Below are 26936 nucleotides of genomic sequence, written 5' to 3' on the forward strand. Positions count from 1 at the left end.
TCTAAAGTGGCTGGAAGTCTTCCGGCTTTTAGGGTTAGATGAGAATGGAGAGAGTACGGCAAGTGCCAGTTTGGCTGTTGCCTCCCAACCTAGAGGTGCTTTTGGAGTAAAAAAAATCACATTGAATAATAATCCATTCATTTGGCATACAAAAAGGACAACCACCCACCGAATCCGCGCTGACAATATCACGTATGAAGACATCTGGGGGACGCAAAGGTATCAAAAGTGTAAGGCAGAGTAAGACAATTCCCTCGTTTTTCTGCCTGGTTCTTATTATCAAGAGTCCAAACGAGCAGGGAAAAAAAGAAGGTGAACGGTTCCCCAGATCTCCTGTTTCTTTCTGAACCCGAGCCAGAACCGACTAATAGCCAGTGATCAGATCTAGCCCTTACGAGAGTACTTCTTCATCGAACGGCGCTGGTCCTTTTGGCTCTCGCGCTCAAGGAACTTGCGCTGCTCCTCCGCAGTCATGCCACGGAGCAAACGCTCGCGCTCCTCCTTCTTGATCTTCTCGGCGGCCAACTTGCGCTCCTCGGCCTTCTCTTCCTCTTCGATACGGCGCAGCTTCTTGATCTCCTCGTCGCGGACACTGCGAATCTTGCGCATAACCTCACCACGCCAGTGGGCAACAGAAACGAGCTTATCGGCGAAACGCAGGAACTGATTGAAAAGGGGCAGGGTAGAATCGTAGCCGGAAGACAGGTTGACGGAGAGTTGGATACGCTTCTTAGGAACAGTCTCGTCGATCCTACAGATGGTCAGAAGATAAACAAATTGACACTCAGGAAGGATATACTCACTTGGTGGGCTTATCAATGGGCTGGTCGGTGATGATCAGGTACTCAAAGTCGTTGCCGGCCTGTTCAATGGCCCTGATGAGCTCGGGAGTGAGCAAAGCCTCAGTGATCTCGGCGCTCTCGCTCATCACGGTCACCCAGGAAGGGAGCTTGGCGTGATCCTTGGAGAACGTGATGGAAGCATCATAGCGGTCGGTACGGAACTTGCGCATTTGGCTCTTGTGAACCACGGCCCAGATGAAGCCGTCATAGGTGGAGTTAGACACCTTGAGAGTCTCTTTGGCAAACACGGGAACCAAATCCTTCTCCTTGCCATCGAAGGCGTACATCAGAGCCTCATACTTTTCGACGGGGGCCTCCCAGCTCTCGAAGAAAAAGCTGAAGACATACTCCATCAAATAGGTGACCGGGTTATAGCGCTTGGGCATCTTGAGAGAGACATCCAGGAAGGCGACATTCTGGCGGCCGGTGGCATATGCGGCATACTCGTGCGCCGACCTCTCCTTCAGCTTCGACTCGGGGTTCGTCAACTCCACAGTGACGGTCTCGCCCTCGTCGGCGGCCGAGCGATCGATTCCGTCAAATCCCACAACAGCAAACTCCTTCTGCAAGGCTGGGATATGAGCCTTGGCCCAATCCCGCGCCTTGCGGCGGTTCTTGCGCGTACCCCAGAAATGGAAGAGGACGATCACCAGGATGAAGGGCATGATCATCGCCTCCTGCATGAAGTCGCTGGGCGAGGTGCGCTCCCAGACCCGGTACCACTTAGTGTAGGGGACGGTTCCCTGCGTACTGAATGCCGCCAGAGTGGGCGCATCGGCGACGAGCGACGCAGGAGACGGGTTTGGGGCCTCAACGAAGTCGGCGAAGTCTATGGAAGCACTTGGTCAGAGAAGGGGCCTAGCAGCCATGGAGCCGCAATTGCGCGAAACACCACGTACCATCGTCAGGGTTGGCAGCGCCCGAGGGCTGGGAGCCGAAGACGTTCTTGAACACGCCCGCCATGGTTGGATGGAGACACGATGGTGGGTGGAAGGGAAAGGAGGTGGAAAGAAATGAGGTGCGGAGCTACAGCTTGGCGGGCTCTAGCGCCCCCACGAATTCTCCAGTTTTTTTCCGCTGCTTACGGGATCGGCTCAATTCACCCGATCGAAGGTGATCCCAGAGAGCAGCTGTCAGATCAAAAAGATTCAAATGTTCAAATTCCTGTCCTATACCCGTATATATCCCACCCTCCTGTATCTCCGAATCCAAAGATAATACACAAAATACTCGAGAGAGTGTGGTATCCGCAAAAAGCCAAAAAGAAAAGAAGAGAACCAAAAATCCACGCCAGAGCCTCGAAAACCAGAGACCCTATTTTTGTACAGAATTCGCTTCCAAAGAAAAGACAAAGTGAAAAGACAAAGAAAAGAAAATATAAAGAACAAAAGCAAATGAATAAAGGTCGTAGCAGTCATTAAACACCGAGAAATTGCTCGGAAGGAAGAGAAGAAAAGAAAGAAATGGATCTGGATGTGCATGACGCATCAAATTCAATGGCCATATGCCGGGGGTGGCGTGTCATCCTGAGCGCGGGTCCAGAAGTTGCTGCAAGCGTTGTTGGCCATCAACTTCTCATCGCGCATTCGACGGGCGATTTCACCGGCCAGTCGCTCGACCAGGAGAGGATCGACGGAATCTCCGGCGGTATTCTCTTCCTTGGTGAATGGAAGAACAGTGGCCGGCAAGGGAGGACGAGCGGAGCCAGATGAAGGGCCGGCCTCGGCCTTCTCATGAGGATAACCGCTGCGCACATTGGCACGAGGGGTGGCCTCGACGTCTTCGGCCTTGGGACCTCGGATTGTTTCCAGAGAGTAGGACAAATCACCTTGTTCGTGCGTCAATGTGTTTCGTCGTTGGCTAGGCCGCAAAATGCTCGACTGGTGTCGCTCTGGGATTACGGGCAGGTGCGAGTCGATTTCGGGAGACAATGGGGGAGTCACAGGATCATCGGACTGCTCGTTCACAACAGGTAATGGTGCGGAGTAGATGGAGGGAGGGCCAGATGATTCGGCTATTGAGCTTTCGTCGCTGACGCTCATGGCATCGTCGGTCGTCTTGGGACGGCGCAAGTCCACAATACGCTTCTTTCTTCGCCGCGAGTGAGCCTTTGAATGACGTCCGGTGCCGAGATTCAACCCAGAGCTGCTAAATGAGTGGCTTCCGAGAGAAGGCCGACTATGTTGAGAGGATGCGATACTGGCAGTCTCATGGATCGATGACGACATGCTTCCAATTTGCGAGTGTGTTCGAGACAGTGTCGGACTCGCGGGCGAGACAACGCTGGAAGGAAATTCGCTGGGATCGGCGGGCGATGTCCATGCTCGGTACACCACTTCCTGAATCGAAGGGGTGAAGAGCGACAAGGTTCGTTGGGAGTCTGTAAGAGCGGCGAGGCGAAGCAAGTTTTTCTGGGAGAACAAAGAATGGGTCTCGACGGAAGAATCCAGCGAGAGCGAAGCGATCTCCGACTCGTTCAGGGCATTTCCGAGAGAATCCACGGGATCTTGCGGGGGGCTTGCCAAGGGATCTTGCCCGGGACCCTCGCTCGCAACTGTTTCCGTGTTGTTCGTCTGGTTCATCTCGTCGCCGGCGCGATATTCCGGAACCCACAAGCGAAGAGACAGTCGATGAATGATGGCCGGGAGTTCGTCCATAAACAAGATCCGTAGCTGGGCTTCAATCTCCTTCTGCAGGAAGTCGCGCACGAATGGGATCGAGTCGAACGTCGAAGAGACCTTAAGCGACTCGAGGGGATCATTACGAAAGACCACGGTGATACCTTTTTGTTTCGAGAAAACAAGGATTACAAATCCGGAGAGCTTGAAATCGGAGAGGGTGATTTGGAGAGGGATGGTGAGTGGGGTTCTGTTGATTGCGGCGCAAAAAAGTTAGCCACCATAGCTAAGACAAAGAGAAATCAAAAGTCGCGGAGGGTGCGCCGACGACATAAGTATGAATAACTTACGCTGCTGCTAAGGGTTTGGGGGAAGCGAAAGCAGGCCTGGTGAGGAGATAAGTATTAAGAGGATTCGCTTGAACCCGAGTCTTGAGCGTCAAGAAGGCATCGCCGGAATAGGACATTTTGAAGATGCCGCGAAAACGATCTTCAGCTAGGTCGCCGATTTCTAATATCTCAAGATCCGGAGGCATAGAGCCCAGGTTAAGTTCGGTAACGATAATATCATCGACGATGATGGGCGGTTTCGGCGATTTATTGAGTGCGGCTGTGAGCAGATCTTGGGCGCGAGTGTAAAATCCCGCGTCCGCCATCAACGGCGACCAGTTGAAGTTGAACGCCATGCCCGCGCATTGAGGAAGAGTAGAATGAGGTGCGCAAGGTTGACAAAGAGGGAAAACAAGACACAAGAAAAGAAGAGCCGCGCTTTGGGAGGTGGGAGGGGGAGGAAGAGGTGGTGGAGGATGAGGAGGCGAATTCAGGAGGGAAAGCGAATGTGAAAAAAAGGGCAGAGGCTTCCCGAGGTCACAGGCCCTCGCGTGCCCCGACCGTGTGATGGCCCCGGACTACCCACCAACTCTCCGGATTGCCACAACTTCACTCGTTTCCAGAGACTCGGACTCTGTCGAGTTGATGGATTTCTTTGGTCCTTATTACCTTGAATTCGGTGTGATTGTGACGCTCTCATCTCGTCTTGACCCTCGACATCTTCTTTGCGCGGAAATCGGCCTATGTACGTCACATCCTCCGATACTTGCAGGGCCGCTCCACCCTTTCCCGACCAGCCCCGAAGGCATTCCCACCTGTGGCTACGCCGGTCCATTCATGGCCCATTTTCTAGACTCAGGTGCATAAGCCCAGTCCACCACCGGATTACAGAGAACGCGCCGGTGGGCTAGATGACTGGGGAAAGGGGGGCCTGTAGGACGTGACGCAAAACACAGACTAGCCTCGACTACCCACCAGGTTCGACTGCGGGCCAGAAACGGCCAAGGCTGTGCCGATCGTGAAACGACCTCCTGAGTCCAGCCTACGCTCGACCGTGTCGTAGGAAGTGCTTTTGGCCATCAAGCCGCGAATCAGAGCCCCTAGTGGAGCGCAAGGGAAAGGGTCAAAGGGCTCCGGGATGCATGTCTAACACTCATCTCGCCAAAATCATGAGGATTGCGGAGGGCTGTGCATTGGGTCAAGCTCGATTGGACGAAAATGGTAATCAGCACTCCAACGTCGCAGTGGAAAATTTTCCCAAGTACCGAGAAATTCTCGTCAGTTATATGACTTCGTGAGGAAACAGGATAACCGGAGGAAACATACTCGCTCATGTTTTCACAACGCGGCCCGACAGATTCTGGAATATCGGCGATATATATTAATGTGGATCCAACTATCTTGTGCCGAACGAATACTCACCTGCCGAGCACTCGAGCATTTGAAACACCGATTGTTGACAGTCATTGAACCGTCGAATCATTGATCAACGGGTATCAGTTACCATGCAAAGTCTTGTGTAGATTCCTAAATGCCCGTGAAATTGTGTGGATGGTGTTCTGTACCGTGCAATCTCCCTTGCCGCCTAAAAACACCGCGACTGGGAATTCTCCACAGCGATAAATAGTCACTTAGAACATTCTCTGTCCCATATTAGGATCATTACAGAGCTTTGATCTTCATCCTATTCTCTGTTCCTCATCTCCGGAACTGTGAGTGATGGTCGCGTAGAGTATAGAACAGGCCTGTGATTGGTCACATGTCGAAATATGGCTTTCCAGGGCAACGCCACGCTAGTCCGTTTTAGGCTAAACATCAATACCGCCGTCTCAAATCGAATGCATGTTGAATTGCTTCAACCATCAAATCCCCGCCTCCCAGGTCCCGATGAAACGACCCCATAACACGACCCCATAACCAACTGCTTTGGTTATATAACGGAAATATCAGTCTCACGTCTCTCTGGAAATAACATCGACTCGGCCTTCCTTGCTATTCACGGGTCACGCGACATCAATGGAGTCGCGAAAGCCCACGACCAGGACGGTCGCCCAACGAAAAGTCTATGGTAAACGACGAACCAATGCACCAAGAGCAATATTCGAGCACAAAAGTCCGGCGAAGACGATTTCACCACTCAAAGAGTTGAATGATTCCATCGAGACCATCGAAACAAAATTGGCTGAAGTGTCAATAGGCGAGGAACCACCTCTCCTGCGCCAGGAACTCGACTTTCAGGACCAACAAGTAATATCCAACCAACATGAGACTTCATCAGATGCCACACCAGTCAAATGCCCAGCAAGCCCAGCAAGCCCAGACACCCCACAGTCTAGTTTTGACAGTCCGAGCAAGCAGCCTCGCCCCGATACGCGACCGATAAAGCCGACGCCATATGAGACTATGGTGGAGGTTAGAATCAGTACAAAAACAGAAAGACGGAAAGCTTCAAGGCCGTCACAATCAGAAGAGGTTTCCGCCACAAAAAAGAAGCTTCCCACCGCCCGACGCTCATCTGGTTTCGTCCATGACGATAAGGCGAACACCTACGTCCGTTCAATTCTTCACGAGGCCTTGTCACCGATCTCATCTCAGAGCATCCAAAGATTCAGCACCTGGGCCTCGCGTTCTGCCACCATGTTCCATGTTGCAAAGCTAGCCGAGGGCTCGTATGGAGAAGTCTACAAGCTGCACCTGCGTGAGGAAGCATCTCGACCTATGGTCTCAAAATCCAAATTGGCAAAACTGAGGGCCTACGGCGATGGGGGTTTTCAAGGTGGTGCCTTTGCGAGCAAAGAGTGGGCCCGGCTCGAAAAAATTTACTAGCATCGAGGAAATCGTGGCGGAAGTGAAAATGCTGAAGTACCTGGATCCAATCCCGGGATTTGCGCGGTTCAGAGAAATCCACGTGGTACAGGGCCGATTTCCTGAGTCTTTCCAAGGCGCCTGGGATCATTACAAGAAGACAAAGGATGACTGCTTGAATCCGAACCCAGCTAACAAGAAGGCATATCCAGATTCTCAGCTCTGGGCCATCATTGAGATGGATGATGCAGGCTGTGAGCTGGAAAAATTCTGTTGGTCGTCCATATTTCAGATCTATGACATTTTCTGGGGCGTCGCCATGGCGCTGGCTCGCGCAGAAGAGTATGCTTTGTTTGAGGTAAGTTCGAACGCCCCAATTTCGGCTGACAATCTTTCTAACGTGCATCCAGCACCGTGATCTCCATTTGGGGAACATTTGTATACGTTCTGTCCGACCTGACGGCTCCATGGAGCCTCCCACAGAGCTCGACATCGCTCGACAAACCTCTCCTAGCGGATTTGGTCTTAGTTCTCTGGAGACCACTATAATTGACTACTCACTTTCACGTGCCAATCTTCATCTTGCCGACCTGCCCGATGGCTCCGAGGAAATTTGTGAAATTGCATCATCAGACCTGGACAAAAAACATATTTTCGATTCAATCGGCCAAGACGAAGACGAGGCTCTATTGAGAGATACATACAGATATATGCGCGCTACGCTATACACCGGGATTCCGTTAGAGACAGAGAAAACGCCAGATATCCCAGGAATCTGGACCGAATATGCGCCGCGGACCAATTTGGTCTGGCTACTTTTTCTGCTCAAGAATCTGCTGAAGAACCGCAAACCTGAAATTCCCCGGCCAGTTACTCTATCGCAAAGAACGCCACTCGCACCGTGCTCTCCGAACAGGAAGGCCACAAGTATGCAGCGCTCTACAAATGGGAAACTTGTCAAGGCGAAAGAGCTTGACATGGGAGGGACTCTGGTTAAAGAGTACCAAAATAAGAATCTCCAAACGCGAGTAGAAAAGCTGAAGCAGACATTAGAGGATAGGCTGAAAGTTGTTCTTGGACTTTTGGACCTCGAGCATGGGCACGAGGATATGTGCTGTGCAGCTGACCTTGTTGCTTATGCGATGGACTCTCAGTGGTTGGCCGAGCAAGACTTTTTCTGATATTGTTTAATAAGTATTTGGACTCCCATGTTGCATTTTTATTAGACGCATGTTCAATGGTGCTATTATTGCATTTGGTACTTTTATTCGGCGTTACGGCCATCGGAAGGCTGATAAACTAGGTATGGAGTTGTGGGGGATGTGTTATTTAAGTCGAGATGAACATGAGCTGCATTTTATTACCCCTTGATGAGCCCCGTAGAGAGCTTGAAGCCTAGAGAACCAAACGTGTCGAGGACCAGCGCCAAAGTTCATTCGAAATTGTTTCAATCATATCCTAAGTTTCTATACATAACGGCTAAGCTGCTAATCATGATGGACTCTAGGGCTTCTTTATCCCTAGGATAATGGGTAGAAAGCTTGTTTGATATATCGGATCTATCACCAAAAATCTCAGCACCAGCCTAAATCCACCTAAACTCATTGAGTAGGATTAGTTTGCCTGTTTATCATCTGGTTCCCACGAAAATGATTTTAAACTGATACTCCCTACAAGTCAACTGCCCTAGATAGTGCGGGGCGCGGTAGCTAGCCCATAGACAATCTGAAGGGCTGCCGTTTGTTTCGTTTGCATTGAATATCATTCGGCGCCCACTCAACGCGGCGGGCTCGGGCATCTTCACCAACATCACCTCCATTGTAGATGCCTGGGTCCCTCGCCAGTCCTATCCTCCATTGAAAATATGTATGTTCTACCTCTTGAATCTCCTTATAGCCTGTGACTAATCACGCAATAGACCCCGGGCTCGTGCTGAAAAAGTGGTGCCCTACGAGAATAGCTTACCTCTTGAAGTTATCAGGCTGGATGAATTCTGGCTGCTTGACTTGTTCAGTCAGGCGACAATTTGGACAGATCTCCAAGAATAATTAATGATCCAATGTCCCTGAATAAGTTCTCCATGCAATGATACATGATCTTGTGCCAGGGCGTCCTTTTCAAACACCATCTCTCGCCCCGTCTTGACCTTTCATCGTTCTGAAGGTCCCATTCAAAGCTTCAACAAGTTTACACTCCACTCTGCCAATTGAGCAGGGTCAAAAAACATAGAAATGCCGATCACAGGGTACCGCTCTCATCAACCCATGAATAAGTTGCTCGCATACTAACCAAACCAAGCGTCTATTTCATCCCGTCAGCACCAAATGCCCAGCCAGCATTGGCTGCCATCACCGAGCGCCTTCGCACTGCATTTGCAGACGAGGACCTCATCCCCCTCGGGTACTGGAAACTCGACCATAAATTAATGCGCGACACTCCAGGCCTCCTCCCGGCCTCCGCAAATCCCTCACAGAAGCCCTCCAAACCGCGGTACATGCAATTTCTCTCGCTCACCCACTACCCAACTCATGGTTTCGTCTACACCTCCGAGACTGCTGAAAAGCAATTCCACCCGCCCAATGTAGCCTCAGCCTCGCCCACGCCCTCCGCTCCAGGCCCAGGTGCAACCAGCCCATCCGGCGCGACGCCCGGCGCTGCCGCAACGCCCATGCAGCCCGGCGCGGGCGCGGCGACAGATTTGCCAATGATCATGGCGACAGTGGCGCCGGCAGCGTATTCAACTCTCTTCCAGCACTTCACGTATGCGTGCCAGCCATTCTGGTGCCATCGGCTGACGGTCAGCGTGCCGAACGGGATGGCCTATGATGTGGGCGACTTCCGCGTGCGCGTGGGCGACGTGCGACAGACGTTCCCGACGGTGCGGGTTCGGGGCACGGTCGTGGAGATCGAGTGGCGCGGGCCATCAGTCGTGGACGCGGTTGCGGCATCAACGCGGGAGTCACGCGCGGGCAAGACCGGTTCTGGGGAGGACGCAGACTCGGGAATTGATGTGTCGGTGTTGGCGGTTGAAGAGGGCGACGTGGAGGCGGAGTATGCGGCGACGGCGGTGTTGATCCGTGAGTTGTGGGCCCGGATTGGGGTCGAGGGTGCGCGCGAGGCAATTCTGGTCCCCGGAGTTGGGAAGGAGATCAAGGAACAAATGGTCCGGTATCGTACTGGAAAAGAGGAGACGCACAAGCAGCCTGAGTTTGTGGCGAGTTGGAGCGCGGCGCCGCAGGAGATGGATCCGAATCCGCTGGCTGGAACGGATCTTGCAAGGCAGTATATGGAGGTGCTGCGATTCAATCGATAGAAGAAACGAACATGATAGCTCTAGAATAGGACTACTTATGAGGCAATATGGACACCAGGGAGGATAGGCTTTTTGGCATTCAAATTGCCAAAAGAGACACTACAGGTCCGCTTGATTTGGGGCATATGTTGCATTTGTACGAAATTCAAGAACAATAGTCAAGCAGATGGCCGCAACAAAATGAAAGGCAAACACACGGTCAAATTCACAGCCACACGGACTATGAACAGCCCAAAGCCACCACCCCAATCCATTCGACCCCAGACAAAACTAAGGTCGTTATCTGCATATCAAAGAGGACGCTTGATCATGATTCATCCAGGCCAAAGGGCTAGAGAAAAGCATAGACTACAGAGACCGTCATTGGCATCAGGAACTGAGACGGAAGAAAGACATAGAAAAGAACAACATCCTCAATTGGGGGAAAAACTGCAACTTCAGCTAAAGATGAAAAATTATGGTGAAAGGGGTCGTTTATTTTTGCATCATGAGCTGGACGAACTCGTTGTCTGCACCGGACCGAAATCAGTATATGAAAATTCCCAGGGGATTGAGAACAAGGCCAGACAGAATGGAAGGGGGTTTTTGAAACAGCCGGGAAAGCAGCGGGGTGGAACATACAGTCAATCCGGCCATCACCGTCCTGATCCGCCTCACGAATCATCTCGTCCACCTCGTCATCAGTCAGCTTCTCGCCGATGGAGGTCATGACGTGGCGCAGCTCGGCGGCGGAGATGAAGCCGTTGTTGTCACGATCGAACACCTTGAAGGCCTCCCGGATCTCCTCCTCGGAGTCGGTGTCCTTCATCTTGCGGGCCATCATGGTGAGAAACTCTGCGGGCGTTTGTCAATATGGTTCCCCGACAGCAAGGCGGCAGAGCTAGACAGGGCATTGCGTACCGGGGAAGTCAATGGTGCCGTTGTTGTCAGCATCGACCTCGTTGATCATATCCTGCAGTTCCGACTCGGAGGGGTTCTGACCGAGAGAGCGCATGACGGTGCCCAGCTCCTTGGTGGTGATCTGGCCTATGAATTGCAAATGTCTCAATATACTTATTCGTCCGGTTTTCTCTTCTTGGGAGGACGCGCAAGCTGCCCGAAGGAATCTCACTCACCATCGCCATCTTTGTCCTGTTGCCACGAAAAATAGCCCCGATTAATAACTGTTTTCCTTCGCAAAATCGAAATCAAGCTTCGGAGATACTCACAAATAGGGAGAAGGCCTCCTTATACTCGGAAACTTGCTCTTCGGTCAAGGAATCGGCCTGAATGAGAAAGCGAGGACGCTGTCAGCCAAATGGACCCGAATCCCAGGATCGCTGCCCCGCACCGCGGGGAGTTTTCAGCCCAACCGTTCATCCCTTTTAACGGGGGAGGAGAACCAGGAGGGCTAGAAGGAGATCTTAGTCAAAAAGGATGGGAATAGGGTCATACCATGGTGAAATGAGTCGGTCGGAAGGGGGTGGAAAGATAGAGGGAAGTGGGATGGTGAAGGTGGGGAGAGTTTAGAAGTTAAGGGGAAAGGACCAGCCTTACCAGGGCGAGGTACACAGTACCCATGTAACCGGGGCCAGCCAACACTCAAACGACCAATCATCATACTCAACGTCAAAGGCGGTCAACCGCTCACACTGAAGAAGCACCTCCAAACACAACAAACAACGGGCAAAATACAGCCCAGCGCTAAAACCCAGTGGCCCCCGGCTCTCTCCTTCCCAGCGGCGAGGTACAGAGTACATCCAGCCGTATGGCGGCGCCCACCGTAGACGCTGTACATGCCAACTTCCTCACCCAACCCAACAACACTCGGCATTGCTATACTTAACTCTACTATCTTACCATATACCGTATCAATACTAGTCTGCGGAAATGAGGGTAGAGCTGAACCGCTCAGCTGAAAGGTGGGACCTCGACAGCTGCAGGTAGAAATGGCCCCCGACGCCAATCACTCACCCTATCTTGTTGCCTACAAGATGTTCATTTATCATGCGAGTAAATCTGCTCCGGGGAGAAATCTGGGTTCTAGACCTGCAAGGATGCCGACAATGCCGGGGCAGATCGGGGCAAAAGCTTGGTGTACTGCGTCCTGGGGCTCCGCTCAAGAGAGCTCCCTCAAGGCCCCGCGCCGCCCGAAGGCTGCCAAGCCCGTCTTCGCGTGATCGATTTGGGTGATTGGCATTGGCGCCGGAACCACAGAGTAACGCCCCGCTCTTGTTCCTCCAGGGAGCTGTGCGGCGTACTCGTGTCCAAAAAATTGATTGTCGCAAGGCAGTCTCAGTCTCCAGGTCGGATTCCAACCTGCCAGCTAACTGCGCCCAACTGAGTATCTCTCTCGTTGGGCCGCCAATCTAGATGTTTGGGATGCTATGTTTTGACCTGGACGGAAAACTGCCAATATGTCTTTCCAGATCGAATATCGACAGCTGGTAGACTGTGATTATCTTGTATAGCATGTCATCCTGGGCAAATACTCAAGCTTGCCAGAATAGTGATGCCAAAGTACCAGAGTTACGAGTCTGGATTGACATTGAGATGCTGGTTAAGTTCATTGATTGATTGTGTCACGGCTGAACATGATAGTGGAATACTGACTAGGCATACCGGGTTGTAGAATAGAACCAAGCTTTATATCTCTTCTTGAACTGGGTCCTTAATCTGGCCTTGACCCAGCTTGAATTAAGTCCTTCTAACATTCGTCTCAACCCGTCTAAAAAATATTCCAAGGATCCGCATGGAATGACAAAACTTATCGGAGTAATCGGGAAGATCGCCGAGTAGATGAGTGGGATAATCATGCACTGGCTTACAAGTACTATCTGTTGAACCCTGCCTTTTCTCATATACATGTAAATGATATGCTTGGGGACTTAGTCTGCGGTATCTCTTTCATGAGCTCCCGGAGGCTTGCCAACAGGGTTCACGATAATCAATCACTCATATAACAGCTTGAGGGTTGTTGCCAGAGGGGAGGACATTGCATCTAATGGTTGCATCTGGATTGATAATCTACCAGGTATCTTTGTGTACCAGAAAAACACCACCTTCTGGGGGAAAACCAGGGATAGCGCCATGGTTGTTCCTGAATTATATAATCAATTCCATGCTAGAAAGCTTTCCTGAGGAGTTTGTAGGTGACTGGCCATTTATCCACTCAATAGTAATCCAGGATCATGTTGTGGGGAGTGTGTATATGAATTCTTCACTAGCTAACCATAGATTACGACCAAGTCCAACTTTTTGACACTTCGGGCCTCCGAAGGTGGCCCACTTTGTATGGGAAAATCATTCTGAAGTTTAGCCCAAGCTTACTCAGTTGTTATTTGATTAAACTTGCCGATTATTTGTCGATTAACGATCAGTTATAATTCATTTTATGCCTTCAATTTAGTAATCGTAGACCTGACGGAGTTCTTTCACAAATGGTGATTCAGCAAAGACCCGGGAATAATAGAGTGATTAGAACATTTATTAAAACAAGCCTAGTATGAAAAATGATATTGATATTTAATTCCTTTTTTTTGGGAGGGGGGGGGGGGAAAGTATAATGAATGGGGCGCAATGAGATTCAGTGTAAAGTATCAACGTCTGAGGAAGCTGCCCCATGGGTTGATGTGGGATACGATCTAGAGTAGCGGCTGCAGATGCAATTTGAACTCTGGCCGCTTTTATACTAAAATTCAGTTTTCTCGGCCTGACACCTTTACCAAGCATGAAATTTTAAAATTCAAACCCTCCACCGGGGCTTAGTGGGAAGCAGCCTTTGGGATGCTGAGGAGCCGCCGGGGAGCTCCGGACCCTCTCCGGGACTCTTATGCCTGAGGCTAGCAGCCAATCACCTCAGCGACTTGTCCGACCTGGCCGAAGTCACCTGATGATCCCCGCGCTGAGTCATTCTCACCGGCGCATGGAACTTGTTGAAGTTTGCATGCAACCTAGACTTGTGTGGAGAAAAAAGGCTCATCTTGGACAAAAAGCAAGGGATAGCGCATCGTTAGTGGTGACCAATCGAAATCTTTGTGTCGCTCCTCGTCGGGCCTTCCATATCTTTTTCTGCCGCCCGTCAGCTCGATCCCGCTCCATCAACGTCATCAGCCTGGCATCTTTGGTGCAACCAAGTGAAATCGGAGTGTCGCAAGCTCAGACCCTGGATCCAACCGCGATATTCGATAATGCTTCAGCAGTCACCAGCCCCGTAATGGCGGGAGTCAATCATACATCTGTTTCGATGGCCGCTACCGATGCGGCGCAGGGTCGCAAGCGCAATGTCACCATTGCGGGGATGGACAGTTCTCCGGGGAGTATTGAGGATGCGGACGATAATGACGGACGTGATGACAAGAGGCGGCAGCCTGTTAAGCGCGCCTGCAATGAATGCCGACAACAGAAGGTCAGTGTTTCTATCTGAACCCACGCGACACTGGACGTCACTTGGTGGCGGGGTCAATAGGTCCCATGTCACAATTTTTTCCAATTCCTGTTGCTGACTTGAGCTGTGCGCAATAGCTGCGATGCGATGTTGTCCAAGACCCATGGGCCGATTGCTCCAGATGCCGTCGACTGAAGCTTGATTGTAAGATCGAGTCCAATTTCAAGCGGGTTGGAAAGCGCAGTCGCAACGCCGAAATGGAGCGTGAAATTATCGAACTAAGGAAACAAATCGCCTCAACGAACTCTGGCACTGTAATTCATCCGCAACAACAACTTGTGGCGGGACAATTGACGCCAAAGCAGGAATCAAGCCAGGTCAGTCCTGCAGGTGTCTATCAGACCCCCTCGGCCATGTCAACGGATCATTTCATGGGCTCCCAAGAAGCAGTGGCATCCCTCCTGGACCTCCGCTCTGGATTTGATGGCTCTAATTATATGCGAAATGGTGGCCCGCAATTCAAACGAATTGAAGATGTCATGATTGTGCCGGAAAAGGCGACCGAATTATTTAATCTGTAAGTCTCTCACATAACCAGATTCCATGTTATGAGTGTATTAACAAGTGTGTCAGTTTCTTTACATACTACCACCCTTTCCTCCCATTTTTGAATCAAGCTCAAACACCTGAAGATTACTATACTGCTGCACCTTTGCTCTTCTGGACTATAATCAGCGTTGGCGCGAGACGCTATCAAAATGATTCAGGCCTACTGAACTCGCTTTCAGGGCCAGTGACCCGTCTGGTTTGGAGCACACTAGCAGATATCCCACAAAGCTACCATGTTGTGAAGGCACTCTGTCTTCTTTGCACGTGGCCTTTCCCTACCAGCAGTACATCTACCGATCCGACGTTTATGCTCTGTGGAATGATGGTTCAGGTTGCCATGCAACTTGGTCTTCATAGACCTTCGCATAGCCAGGACTTCAGTAAATTCCGTGTAGAGCTTATTGAGGAGGAACTGAAGGATAAAGTGCGAACCTGGGCTATTTGCAACATTGTTGCACAGCGGTATTTTCCCCCTCAAGCCCTTAAGCCGTCTGCTTGCAAGAGAGCTTATCTGATTTTCAATTAGGGTATCCACTGGATATGGCCAGCCACCATCTACGTTGTATGACTGGACATTATCGTCAAGTGATTCTCTGGATCCGAATTTCAAGCTCCCTGGAGACATTCAACCCAGACTGGAAATTGAGAAATTCTGTGACAAGATCACGAGAGCCCTTTACACCAACCGAAGGGACCCTGTTGGATTAACCTCGGATCAAGAAAGGTCAACTATGATTTCATTCCTTTCGCGGGATTTTGATGAGCTCGAGGAACAGCTGAAGGCACAGAACGATTGTAAGACCATGAACCTTGGATACTATGTGGACCTTCTTAACAATGAACTAGGTATCACTGATCTGTATCTGCGCGCTTCAAACCTCCACCTGCATCTTTCTGCATTCTTTGATGACCCATCAGCCAAAGATTACCGTCGGCGTTTGCTCTCTCTATACGTTGCAACAACGACATTCCTCGAGGTTGCGATGAACCTCGAAACTGAAGTTGGGCCAGTCTTGTCATATACCCCCTACTATGTTTACCAGATGATGGTTGCTGCGGGTTGCACTCTTCTGAAATTGGGCAAGAGTTTCTTTTCCGCCCATATCGACATGGAATACACTAGAAATCTCTTTAATCGGACCATTTGGGCTATTCGTGGTGTGTCGGTATCAAGTAACGACTTACCTGAACGTCTGGCCGAGGTGCTGGCGCAAATGTGGAGACTCGGGGGCGCACCCCAACGTTCCACTGGAAACAACGCGGACGTCGATGATACTTTGAGGCTAAAGGTCCGCTGCCGAATGAGTATGTCTCTGCTTTTCGATTCAGTATGGCGCTGGCGAGAAGATGCGCGAACAAAAGGACGGAATATTGAAGGTCTGTATCAACCTCTAATTTCCCATGAAATTGTCTTTTCTCACGAATTTATAGCCTATCTCAAAAACCCAACCAATCCAGACTCTGCTGCCGACTCATCTGCTACCTCCTCTGTTGGCCCACCGCGCACGCAATCCTCTACACCAGGCATTGCAGGCGCCGATCCAAGTCTCGCACCAGCACCAGTTCTCACGCAGGCCAGCATGGGAGCTCAAGCACCAGGAAATGGAGTTGCTGGGCTTCCCAGTGGGTTCATGGAGCCAAATTACGAGGTCTTTGACCCCCTGAACTGGCTACTTGATGGCCTAGTAGACTTGCCGTATTCATACTCAACCATGAGCGGCATGGAGACCCAGGGCATTGCATAAATTGGTCTATCACAAATGTAACGAGTTTCCTTTTGCCTGGCGTTATCTTCGATTCTGCCGGCGTATCTTCTGGCAGCCTGTTTTTGTATCATTATACCATGCCACCCGGATCCAATCGCTGGTACCTTTCGGGATTTGCCTATCACTGTTTCTTATCTTCTTGGGCCTGATCATTTTCTCATTGTCTACAATTTCTATTTCACCAATGAGCCTCTTTGTATCATTTTTGCTTTTTCCAATGCGTGATGAAAACCTTTCCAATGTATGTTGATTTATCTCGAGTGGGTCTGCGTTGTCAGCCACATGCAATAATCTCGAAAATATACACCATTGGCGCTGCGCTTGTCATCACAAACTTCACTTTCAGCCTGGTCCTTTTATTGATTATGCGTACTGAAAAGGTTTCATTTTCCTTCTTGGAACAGTGGTGATCTCCGTCCGATCAAACTCTAAACCCCAAGTCCGTGGTCTCAACAATCACTCTCATAGTCTTTCTTCATTTATTACTTCTCCTGACTCTCCATCAATATCAATCATCTTTCTATCATCGTGCACCTTATAATTGTGCAGATGATCGCATGAGTATCCCCACGACTTTGTCTATCTTCAATTTTCTTTCATGAAAAATCATCCCGCAATCCGCGTTGATTTTCCACACCCACGAGCAAAATGGTTATTCTGGAGCTCGATAGGCCCCAATGGCTCGATTCAAATATACCAACATTTGCAATAATTCTTGCTTTACCTATGATCCTCGGTGTGATGACTTCACTTGCATTGGTCGTTACGTCCAGATGCTTGAGAAATGTTAGTTTCTTGACCTTGTTCACTCCGTTACAAGAACTGGTAAAAAGAACCATCTGTGCGGCCTTGCTAATCCTGAATAATGAATGTCTCAGGACACAATCTCATACGGAGCAGGGGAAAGTGCTCTTTCAATTTTATATCAGCATTACCGGTTCGTGATTGATGGCCCAGGACTTATCAAAAAAGGTTATGCTCGTTACTCAGGAGGTCTGTTTGAGATTCCTCGTACATTCCGATTTGGCCAAGTAATTTTGTGCAAGCCAGCGTTAATTGAAGGACTCAAAAATGCTCGAGCCGCAATCGTCTCACCGGATCCGTGGATTGATCAGGTTGGTGAACAGCATATCGGAAGCGATAGAAATCACAAATGCCGGCAACTGAGAGCTGATGCCTTTCAAAAATTCAATAGTTACTCCAAATTTCTTATGTCATGCCCGGGTATTTCCCAAAAGGTGGAGGATGGCCTGCTATTGCCAAGACAATACCCGGGCTTATTCGCGGAACAGTACGCAAGCAACTGGATCGATATGTACCCAACATGAATGAGGTTATTATTACCCAGTTGGAAACCACGAAGCTTCAAGGCGACGGTAAGTGCCTGATCCATTTATTCGCAAGTAAGGTTCAATCTAATCATAATGCATTCTTCTGCAAGAATGTGTTGTTGGCTGTTTCGACTTTGCATTCTCGGTTGTTGCACGTAGTGGGAGCTTCGCCATCGTGGGGTCACGTCTTTCTCAGGACGAGGAGTATCTGAAGGCCGTCAAAGATCACATCCTAGGCATGATCGTGGTCACCCGAGTCCAGTTTCTAATACCTGATTGGTTAAAGCGGTAAGTTCCAAGCATCCATCAGCTTTTGATCGAGCGCCCAAAGGTTTTTTACTAATAACCATTGGGTGTAACAGATATATTGGCGGACTCGCAACCCGACTAGTCTCACTTGGCACTAAATGGAATATGCAAGCATCGCGTAAGATCCTGTTGAAGCACTTTGATGCACGGGCGTCAGAATATCGAGACGAGATGAACTGTGGTAGCCACAGCAGCGATCACCAGACCAATTCAGATGAGAAGGGTAGGCCGGTTAGTATTGCTTTTTTTTACTTCCACCCGGTTGGGCCACTCAAAGCGAAAAGTCGGTCTTTCGAACTGAATAAATGCAGATCGAGATCTTCCGCTGGCTTTATGAGGGCTGTTTGCGTCGTCAGAAATGGAGCTATTCTGAAGTTATTGGAGAGCTCTTACTTCTTCAATTTGCATTTATTTATACAACTGCCTACGTAAGCTCACCTTCAATGAAAATTTTACGAATGAAAATACTTAATTAAAGGCACTGACGTTCTCATCTATATGCAGGGATTGTATGTTGCCATGGCTCAACTTGCTCGGCATCAAGAATATGTCCAGCCTCTGCGTGAAGAAATTGAAGCTATAATAGCCAATAATGGGCCCACTGCTATAGCCTGTGATCAAATGATATTACTGGACAGTTTTTTGAAAGAATGCCTACGGATGCATCCTCCTGCAGCCCGTATGTTTGAATCTCATTGTGGATCTAGCTTGGCTCGATTGAAAGGAATTAATGGTTACTTGCTGATATATTCTGCAGTCTCTGCCCACAGAGTCTGTGTTGCCGCATTCAAGCTTTCTAATGGTTGGTTCAGCCTAGTCTCCTCTCTTTTTCTTTTTCACGATGCAGGTCCTCTATGCATCATTGATGCACCATTTATTCGTGTGATGGCTAATTACTACTCTGCCTCTATCAAAAATAGGTATATATCTTAGGCCTGGAACACACGTTGCGGTCCCGAGCGACTGTATCCATCGATCAAGCAAGTATTACAAGAACCCGGAGTCATTTGATGGCTTCCGGTTCGTAAAGAACGCAAACAATCGGCTTGTCGACCTGAGCCCTGACTATTTAGTCTTTGGCATGGGTTCCCACTCATGGTGAGTGTCTGATTTTGACTTTCCTTTGGAAAGTGAAAATAGTTTCTTTTTCCTATTCCGTGCCTTCCCCTGGTCTTTCAATTCCAACTGACTGTACATTCAATCGGCTGACTTGTCCTGTTCGATTTGTCGTATCGCAGCCCAGGACGCTGGATGGCAAGTGCTCTTCTGAAACTAGCTTTTACTCATACTTTAATGCGCTTTGATATTCTGCCTGGTTCGTCGGATCCGACCGAGGTCACTGGGTCGCTTTCGTTCGAGGAATTTTATGTCCCCAATTTTGGGCTTAAGCTTCGCCTGCGAAAAAGAAAAAAAGACACCAAAGCGTGACCGAATATGAATGGAGAGGCGATGTGTTTGAAGATAGATCTACATCTGAGATTATTTGGCCTTCATGTAGTATTCGACAAGACCCGTGATGATCTGTTAAATGGTTTATTACTCGAACGTATATGGTCGAATACAAACAGGGATATACATATTATCATTATCATCCTGTTTAATTCATAACCTTATTTGTATTCCTTATACCGTAAACGTCTATTTCGCGGGCTTTTTACATTTTCGCTTTCCGGGCTAGCTAGTACTTGATGGGCCCAAGTGGTGTTTCTAAAAGGCTCTCTATCTCGATCGCATCTTCAGAGTACATCGCTATTATTAGCCAATGAAAGTCATTTCGGCACAATCAGAGCCGACGTTTGGTGGTACGTGACAGTCGGAGTTGGAGTGGTTGTTGTTGTATTGTTGCGCAGGGGAAGAAAAGAGGCGGATTTTCGTAGCTCATGCGAAGATCCAAGCGTTTGATACATTATTGCTTCGATTCCATACCGGATTGACATCCTAAATCATCCTTCACTTCTCAGAAAAGGTCATAGTAAGACCTTTAACTAGTAGGAAGCAGTACCAGTCGACAATTTAGCTTCGTACAGACCTCCTTAGGGATATGACATGTGCCGATTGGAGAAATTTTCAAGCGACTGTACAGATATTTACGTTGACTTGTAGACTTTTACAGTAGACTTCGTCTAACCATAAGAATCACAAGTCTTGGAGTTTTGGTGTTAGAGATGCTATAAGCAGGGTACTGGTGTTTGTTAGAAGCCCCCTTAGAGTAGGGTTGGCCAGACCCCAGTAGAGGTAGATTCGAATTTGCGACCTATTGGATGGAGAGGAGGAGTGTGCCATATTTCTCGTTTAATAACTGATTGCCATTTTCACTCAAAAAGTACTTGTCCCAAGCCGGGGCCAGTAGGAGTTACTCAGGTGAGTATCAAACCCCACTGTGCTAAATCACTACCCGTGAGGACCACCTGCCACGAGAAAAAGTTCTTGAGGAAGGTTAAAGAATAGTTCGCGTAAGTGAGACATAATAGCCCCTCGTCTCATGTAGATACGTCGCTCAGCAAAGCGCGCTCGAGGCCTAACAAAGCTGTATACGAAAATTAAAACGACTGAATCTAATATTCAAAAAGTAGAAAAATTAGTATTAAATTTGGGCTTTGGTTTATATATAGCTTAGGCGTAGCTTGACCGTAACTATAATGTAATAACTAATAAGTAAAATCAAAAATCTATAAGGCAAGATCATAAGTAGTCAATCTCCCAAGTCAATGGTATACCAAAGGATAGCTGTTAGCTGAACTTAAGTATGTACCGAGTAACAATCGAGCCTTTTTCAATAGCGGTCCAAAGTAGTATACAGACCGTGTGCATGTTTCTCTAGACAGCCTTTAAAGTGAGAAGCGATAGAAGGGAGGCTCATATAGTATGAATAGGACCTGGATAGGCAGGAAATGTGAGCGAAGAAGGTAACCGATTTACTAAGTATAGACGAAGAACAGCAGTCGTATGTGGGCAGATAAATGAGCAAGGATACGCTCCAAATGCTGGTATAACTATTCAAACTGGTTGTGAAAGGGCCATTTGGGCTTTCAAGTTTCTCACCAGGCTCAATTTACAGCTGGAAGAAGCTTCTCAGATTTTTAGCCTGATGTCAGAGTATTTGAAAGTATTCCTAAATCGATGAGCACATGCTCATTTAGTTATCACTGTGATGTTGGTTATGTGTCCTATGAGACCATAGACGTTGCGGGACTGCTGTAGAGGCTCAAGTTACTTGACAATTTGCAGAACCATGCGTGCCCAAATCACTAATGGCCACCCCAAGGAATCCTGAGCGGGCTTTGGATCGAGATCCGACCTCGATGCAAGAAACCTTAGCGCTTGGGCAACCATACGCGACCCAAACTCTGAAAGTGGATCCCTACCCCGGAGATTTGCCCCGGCCATTCATTGACCACAAGGATCCCCCGAGTCCGGTTCTTTTCATCTGAAGAGTCCAGGAAATTGCAGTGATTCTCTTTCCAGTGTATGAAAAATTAGAATAATGCATATTGAGACTCACTCAACATTTCAAATATATCTTTCTTTTGCAACTGCGATATTTTGAACGACTTGTGATTGCATGGTACTGCTACTAAAGCGCCACCGCGGCGCCACCGGAGCGCCACACCTATCCTCATCGATTGAGAGATCTTGATTCACAGGAACTGACAATAAGGAGATAAAAGTTTATCTGTATATTGAAAAGTTCAATCAAAATGAACCACCGATAGTTCTCGATCGTTTGGTCTAGATTAGTGCTTTCGAAAGCGAGGTGGCAAATGTTGTATCATATGTATCCAAATGGTATGAGAATCCAAACACTTTGTATTGTTGGATCCAAAAAATCAAAGGAAGCCAAGGGCAAAATATAAACATTCAGCATTCATAGCATCTTTTCACCGCAATTTAGTTTCGTTGGTGAAATTCTCGGAGCCTCATATGTCATCACACACCTCTTGTCACCTAGATTGAGTTTTGCATAGATATGGTTTCAAAGCTCACTCAAATCACTATTACCTATAGGGCGTAATGAAAGCAATACTTTTATGCGCATTACTCATTGGTAACTAGGTAAGCTGTCAATTCGATGCAATTAAAAGTGCTTTGATTTTGGTATGAGGAAAAGAAGAACCCAAAAAACAAAGGTTGGCTATTCAAGCTGCAAAATACCGCTTATGATTATGAGGGGTGAAATTTACCACTTTTTTTATTTGCCTTGTCATCCGCTTCTGGGTAAGAGTAATTACTGAACCAAGGAAGCTCGTAGCTGGGTCTGACAAAGGCAAACAGCGGCGGGTCGGGTCAGCAAACCAACCCTCGAACCACATTCTACCGAAGCTGTGTAGGCTTGATTAACCAGGAAGCAGAATCTGGGTATTAAAGAAGTGGAATTAGGGGCCTTTTCAGGCTGTCTGGCAGGCAGGCACCATATGTCATGATCGTACTCTAAGTCCGTTCCACCAATCAAGTTGACCGCTCAGCTGGCGATTTCCCCACTACACTATACTTTGTGTTGATTGGTGTAGCGGGTGAACTATCCACGGGAGGCTTGTGTCTGGCATGAGCCTGGAACTAGTGGATTCTGCGGAAGTAGACTCCCACTGTCGCTTGAGAGTGGGGATTTCTTGCTCTAGAACTCTGCAATGCCTAAAATCACTACTTTGTTTTTTTTTTTTTTAAAAAAAAAATAAAAAATGGCTTTTCATACACGAAGCTTGCTTTCCAGATAGAATGTGGCGTGTCGCTGTTTATTATTTGGTTTTTAAATTGACCCAAAAGCTTCCTAATATTTGCATTATGAGTTAATAACATTGATCTGATTTTTTCATTTTTCTGACTTGCTTTTACGTTGTCGATTTTGGCCCTGTATTCATTTGATCATCTTCTGGTTCTGATTCCCCTCGAAGTTGCCTTTGAGCATTCCTAGTGACTCCCGTCAACTCGGTACCCGTCAACTCGGTACCCGTCAACCCGGATCCCGGGTTACTACCAGTTTCCGGGGCAGTTGTTAACTTCAGAGGCTGCGGTGGTCCAGGAAAGTATATCTATATTTTGAGCCAAAAATGGTTCATCAGAGCTTCCCCGCAGTGAAGTACGGTAAGCCCGTACCGTCCATAGCCATGAATGACTTCAAAAATACCAAGAACCCCAATAATATTATTATTGACCCGAGAAGGTAGTTTGTACTCTGTTGGTCTCATTTTCTTGGCGTACCGACTCCTTCACTATAGGACTATCCGGTTTCTTCTACCAACTTGAAGTCTACATAACGAATAATTTGGCTATGGCTGCCCAGGCCAGTGATTTGGACCGAAAAGACCACACCTGACCGATGATCTTTGCCTACTTCTTTGAAAACACTTGGCAGGATTTTGTCATGGATCTTAATTGGTCTTACTCTCTATATGCCAAGAGCCAGGTAGGCAAGTGCCACAAGATTCCGTTGGTCATGATCTACCGTTTATCTGTGTCTTGCCACATCGGGGAAAGGTGAAACTAGTATTTTTCTTGCAAATAAACCAAGTCAATGAATCGTTCATAGTTACCTAGAACGCCGTCGAACAATCCAGAGTTTGGACCATTGCTGAGATGGAGTCCAAGAAAAGCTATTTAAGAGCGAAGATTCTGTCAATCCCGTCAATAAGTTAATTCATTTCAAACCTCTTTTCAGTATATTATCAGAAGAGAATAACAGAGCACTGCCCTTGTCAAACAATCTTCAACATGCTCGTGAAGAATATTCTTGCTACCTTTGCCATCGCTGGTCTTGCTATGGCTGCCCCGACCGAGGATTTTGATGCTGATGCAGGAGCTCCGGATGTTGAAGCAAGAGATTCAGTATGCCCAGGAACTCCTCCAGACCGTTCATGGTGCTGCAAGAGTTCTGTCCCTTTCAATATATTTTTCATAGAGGGTGCTGGAAACGGCTGCAAACGTCCTACCTACCAAGGATGCCCGTATGGTACCTACGCTCTCTGCTGCCGTCACAAGCAGATCGCCGTAAGTTTCATTAAATCAAATTTGAGAGCGGTAACAAACTAACGGCAATTCAGAGTGGTGGCAACATCGTTTGCGTCAAGTAAAGAAGTTCGTTGGCTTCCTTTTTCCACCCTCAAATAGGGTATTGAAATTATTCAATATCAGTGTTCCGGTTGAAGTTTTCAGCGCAGAGTTTTCTAGGTGAAGCAAAAGACAAACACCTCACAAATTACATGCCTATCACTATTCCTCGCTTTGTATCTATCCAAATGACTATTAATATAATAACACTCGTTCCTTGCGCCAGTCAATATTTTGCAAGTGTAAAAATTATTGAATCTTGTAGATTCACTTGTCAGCTAAATCCAAGTTTTTCAACTCCATTCGATAGCAGTCCTGTCGAATTTCGTAATGATATCCTTGCGTAATTAACATACCACTACCCTCTCAATCAGAAAGTTCATATCTACTATTTTTCTTCAATCCTTAACCCTCTTGGAAGTTGTTCAATAAATAGACATCTAGTATACTCATAGGAAAGGTTTGAGAAAGATGATTATCTGAGCTATCTTACAAGGTTAATACTTGTAGGGACACCTCGTATCTTCTCTCACATCCATCCCCCCCCCTTTTCAGTTTTGCCAGAGGAATCCGAGTGAATGGATTTGACAGAGTGATTAACTTACAAAATCAAGCCAGTAGTCCTGGAATAGCATAAGCAATTTCAGTTCATTGGCCAATTCAATGGATAACCTTCATCTTCGCTTAGACGTGGGCCATCATTAGCAATAGGACAAATAACCTCTGCATGCTAAATGATATAGAGCTTATCTGTTCATCAGAAATATCTTTTATGGCCTGATTAATTTGCAGTTATTCTCAAATTTGTTCAAATTAAGACACTATTATTGTCTACAAGAACTTTGCTTTTTTTTTTTAAAAAAAAAAAAATGTAAGATGTATCTTTCTGATTCATATTATGTTCATTTGAACCGCTCCGGTTCCTTATGTGAGCCGCGTTTATTGAGCAAGAGCGCTCTTGAAAACCTCAACAAACTTGAAAACCTCAGAAAAGGTGTTGTAGAGAGGCACAGGTGCCACTCGGACCACATCGGGCTCACGTTTGTCGCAAATGATGCCTGCATCCTGCAGGCGCTGGGCCACATTGTGTAAAAGACCCGGCTTAAGTAGGAGACTCAGCTGTGCACCACGCGCATGGGGATCAGATGGGGTAATGATTGTGAATTGGCGGCCCTCGTCTGTGGTATCTTTGAGTAGCAGGTATTCCAGATAAGCAGTCAGCTTAAAGGACTTCTGGCGTAGGTCCGCCATCGTTGTTTTATCGAAAACGGACAGAGCAGCACAGAGAGTAGTCAGATCAATTACTGAAGGGTTAGAAATCACAAAACCATTAGCCCCAGGGATGGGTTTGAACTCTAGGGGGTCGTAAGCCGCTGCGCACCTATCTGGAAGATCGGGAAATTTGTCACGTACTGTTATCCATTTTAAACCGGACCGAGCGATCACCACCATACCAGCCAGTCAAACGATGTCGGAACTTTGGTGAATCCTCGCCTTCACTGTAATCAACCTTGCCATGTCGCTCATGGATAAAGAGGCCTCCCATTGCGCCAGGGCCGGCATTGCCGTATTTGTAGGTGCACCACGCAGCGAAATCGACGTTCCACTCATGCAGTTTGATCTCCACATTACCGTAAGCGTGAGCTAGGTCCCAACCAACGGTGAGACCGCGATCCTGGGCGTACTGGGTGATGCGGGGAATATCGAAGAGCTGACCCGTGTAATACTGGATTCCTGGTAGAAGAAGAAGAGCAGCGTCGTTGACATGCTTATCAATGTATGATAGAATTTTTTCGGTCGAAATTTCATAGGTGCCCTCATCCGGGCCGATGAGAACCATGTTTTCTTTTGAGTCAAGACCGTGCCAGGCAATGTGCGATTCAATAGCGTACTGGATGCCGGTTAGCATTGATCTAGGTAATTAATGCAGGCATAATTTTCAGTCCACCAATTTACCTACATGATCACTGGGGAATGCCTTCCAGTCCATTAGAATTTTTCGTTTAGTCTCTGTCGGCTTGTAAAAGCTGGCCAACAGCAAATGTAAGTTCATGGTCAAAGTGCCCATCGCGGCCACTTCTTCGGGTGCTGCGCCAACAATTTTGCACATTGACGCCGATGCCTGCTCAGAGAGTAATTGCCATTGGGAAAGAGGAGAGTCCTCCATATTGGTGAAATGGCCGCAGACACCGATTGAGGACCAGGTGTCGAGCTGTGCCTCCATATACTTTGCCACTGCCTTGGGTTGAATACCCAATGAGTTACCGCAGAAGTAAATGCTGGGCTCTGATGAAAGTCCTGTATTCACGATGTTAGATCTCTCCGCTTAAATAGAAACGAGTTGTCATAACAACTCTCATTCTTTCTTACCTGGCTTGGCCAGCTTCTTGCTGGCAAGGTTTGCCTTCGAGGGAATGATGAACTCGTCCCGCAGTTTGTTCAATGGATCCAACTTGTCCAGCGAGGCTGCATACTCAGAGGATGATGCCTCTGCAGGGAAGACAGGTTTGGGTGCTTTGACGCCATTGACACCGTTGGCGCCTGTCATCTTGATATTTGAATGTGGGGGGAGGGGGAAGGGAGATAGGATTAGGAACAATGGGGGT

At 48.0% G+C, this 26936-nt stretch overlaps 9 protein-coding genes across 9 annotated transcripts; 5 read left to right on the forward strand and 4 right to left on the reverse strand.

Annotated features, from left to right (window-relative positions):
- Nucleotides 1–384: 384 nt before the first annotated feature.
- Nucleotides 385–1805, reverse strand: N7462_002631 (CCDC47 family protein; the record flags this gene model as incomplete). Its single annotated transcript, XM_057074357.1, has 3 exons — nucleotides 385–751; nucleotides 804–1671; nucleotides 1742–1805. 3 exons carry the CDS (start codon nucleotides 1803–1805, stop codon nucleotides 385–387), a joined length of 1299 nt encoding a protein of 432 aa, XP_056937998.1.
- A 530-nt stretch (nucleotides 1806–2335) lies between these two features.
- On the reverse strand, nucleotides 2336–4145 carry N7462_002632 (MDM34 family protein; the record flags this gene model as incomplete). Its single annotated transcript, XM_057074358.1, has 2 exons — nucleotides 2336–3710; nucleotides 3811–4145. The coding sequence occupies 2 exons, from the start codon at nucleotides 4143–4145 to the stop codon at nucleotides 2336–2338; spliced, it is 1710 nt and encodes a 569-aa protein (XP_056937999.1).
- Nucleotides 4146–5805: 1660 nt separating this feature from the next.
- On the forward strand, nucleotides 5806–7775 carry N7462_002633 (uncharacterized protein; the record flags this gene model as incomplete). The annotated part of the gene is made up of 3 exons (XM_057074359.1): nucleotides 5806–6587; nucleotides 6616–6952; nucleotides 7005–7775. 3 exons carry the CDS (start codon nucleotides 5806–5808, stop codon nucleotides 7773–7775), a joined length of 1890 nt encoding a protein of 629 aa, XP_056938000.1.
- Nucleotides 7776–8825: 1050 nt separating this feature from the next.
- Nucleotides 8826–9907, forward strand: N7462_002634 (uncharacterized protein; the record flags this gene model as incomplete). Its single annotated transcript, XM_057074360.1, has 2 exons — nucleotides 8826–8839; nucleotides 8893–9907. 2 exons carry the CDS (start codon nucleotides 8826–8828, stop codon nucleotides 9905–9907), a joined length of 1029 nt encoding a protein of 342 aa, XP_056938001.1.
- Nucleotides 9908–10381: 474 nt separating this feature from the next.
- Nucleotides 10382–11344, reverse strand: N7462_002635 (calmodulin; the record flags this gene model as incomplete). Its single annotated transcript, XM_057074361.1, has 6 exons — nucleotides 10382–10416; nucleotides 10529–10741; nucleotides 10808–10933; nucleotides 11023–11038; nucleotides 11116–11172; nucleotides 11342–11344. The coding sequence occupies 6 exons, from the start codon at nucleotides 11342–11344 to the stop codon at nucleotides 10382–10384; spliced, it is 450 nt and encodes a 149-aa protein (XP_056938002.1).
- A 2758-nt stretch (nucleotides 11345–14102) lies between these two features.
- N7462_002636 (putative C6 transcription factor (Leu3)) lies at nucleotides 14103–16627 on the forward strand (the record flags this gene model as incomplete). Its single annotated transcript, XM_057074362.1, has 4 exons — nucleotides 14103–14294; nucleotides 14411–14850; nucleotides 14907–15344; nucleotides 15409–16627. 4 exons carry the CDS (start codon nucleotides 14103–14105, stop codon nucleotides 16625–16627), a joined length of 2289 nt encoding a protein of 762 aa, XP_056938003.1.
- Nucleotides 16628–17517: 890 nt separating this feature from the next.
- N7462_002637 (cytochrome P450) lies at nucleotides 17518–19390 on the forward strand (the record flags this gene model as incomplete). Its single annotated transcript, XM_057074363.1, has 8 exons — nucleotides 17518–17767; nucleotides 17941–18024; nucleotides 18090–18267; nucleotides 18342–18519; nucleotides 18600–18716; nucleotides 18793–18967; nucleotides 19046–19090; nucleotides 19209–19390. The coding sequence occupies 8 exons, from the start codon at nucleotides 17518–17520 to the stop codon at nucleotides 19388–19390; spliced, it is 1209 nt and encodes a 402-aa protein (XP_056938004.1).
- Nucleotides 19391–23994: 4604 nt separating this feature from the next.
- Nucleotides 23995–24353, forward strand: N7462_002638 (uncharacterized protein; the record flags this gene model as incomplete). Its single annotated transcript, XM_057074364.1, has 2 exons — nucleotides 23995–24270; nucleotides 24324–24353. The coding sequence occupies 2 exons, from the start codon at nucleotides 23995–23997 to the stop codon at nucleotides 24351–24353; spliced, it is 306 nt and encodes a 101-aa protein (XP_056938005.1).
- Nucleotides 24354–25269: 916 nt separating this feature from the next.
- N7462_002639 (kynureninase) lies at nucleotides 25270–26878 on the reverse strand (the record flags this gene model as incomplete). The annotated part of the gene is made up of 4 exons (XM_057074365.1): nucleotides 25270–25685; nucleotides 25744–26221; nucleotides 26291–26628; nucleotides 26701–26878. 4 exons carry the CDS (start codon nucleotides 26876–26878, stop codon nucleotides 25270–25272), a joined length of 1410 nt encoding a protein of 469 aa, XP_056938006.1.
- Between the last annotated feature and the right edge of the window lie 58 nt (nucleotides 26879–26936).

Source organism: Penicillium macrosclerotiorum (assembly GCF_028827735.1).
Source record: "Penicillium macrosclerotiorum strain IBT 26536 chromosome Unknown utg000002l_segment0_segment0, whole genome shotgun sequence".
Lineage (NCBI taxonomy): Eukaryota > Fungi > Ascomycota > Eurotiomycetes > Eurotiales > Aspergillaceae > Penicillium > Penicillium macrosclerotiorum.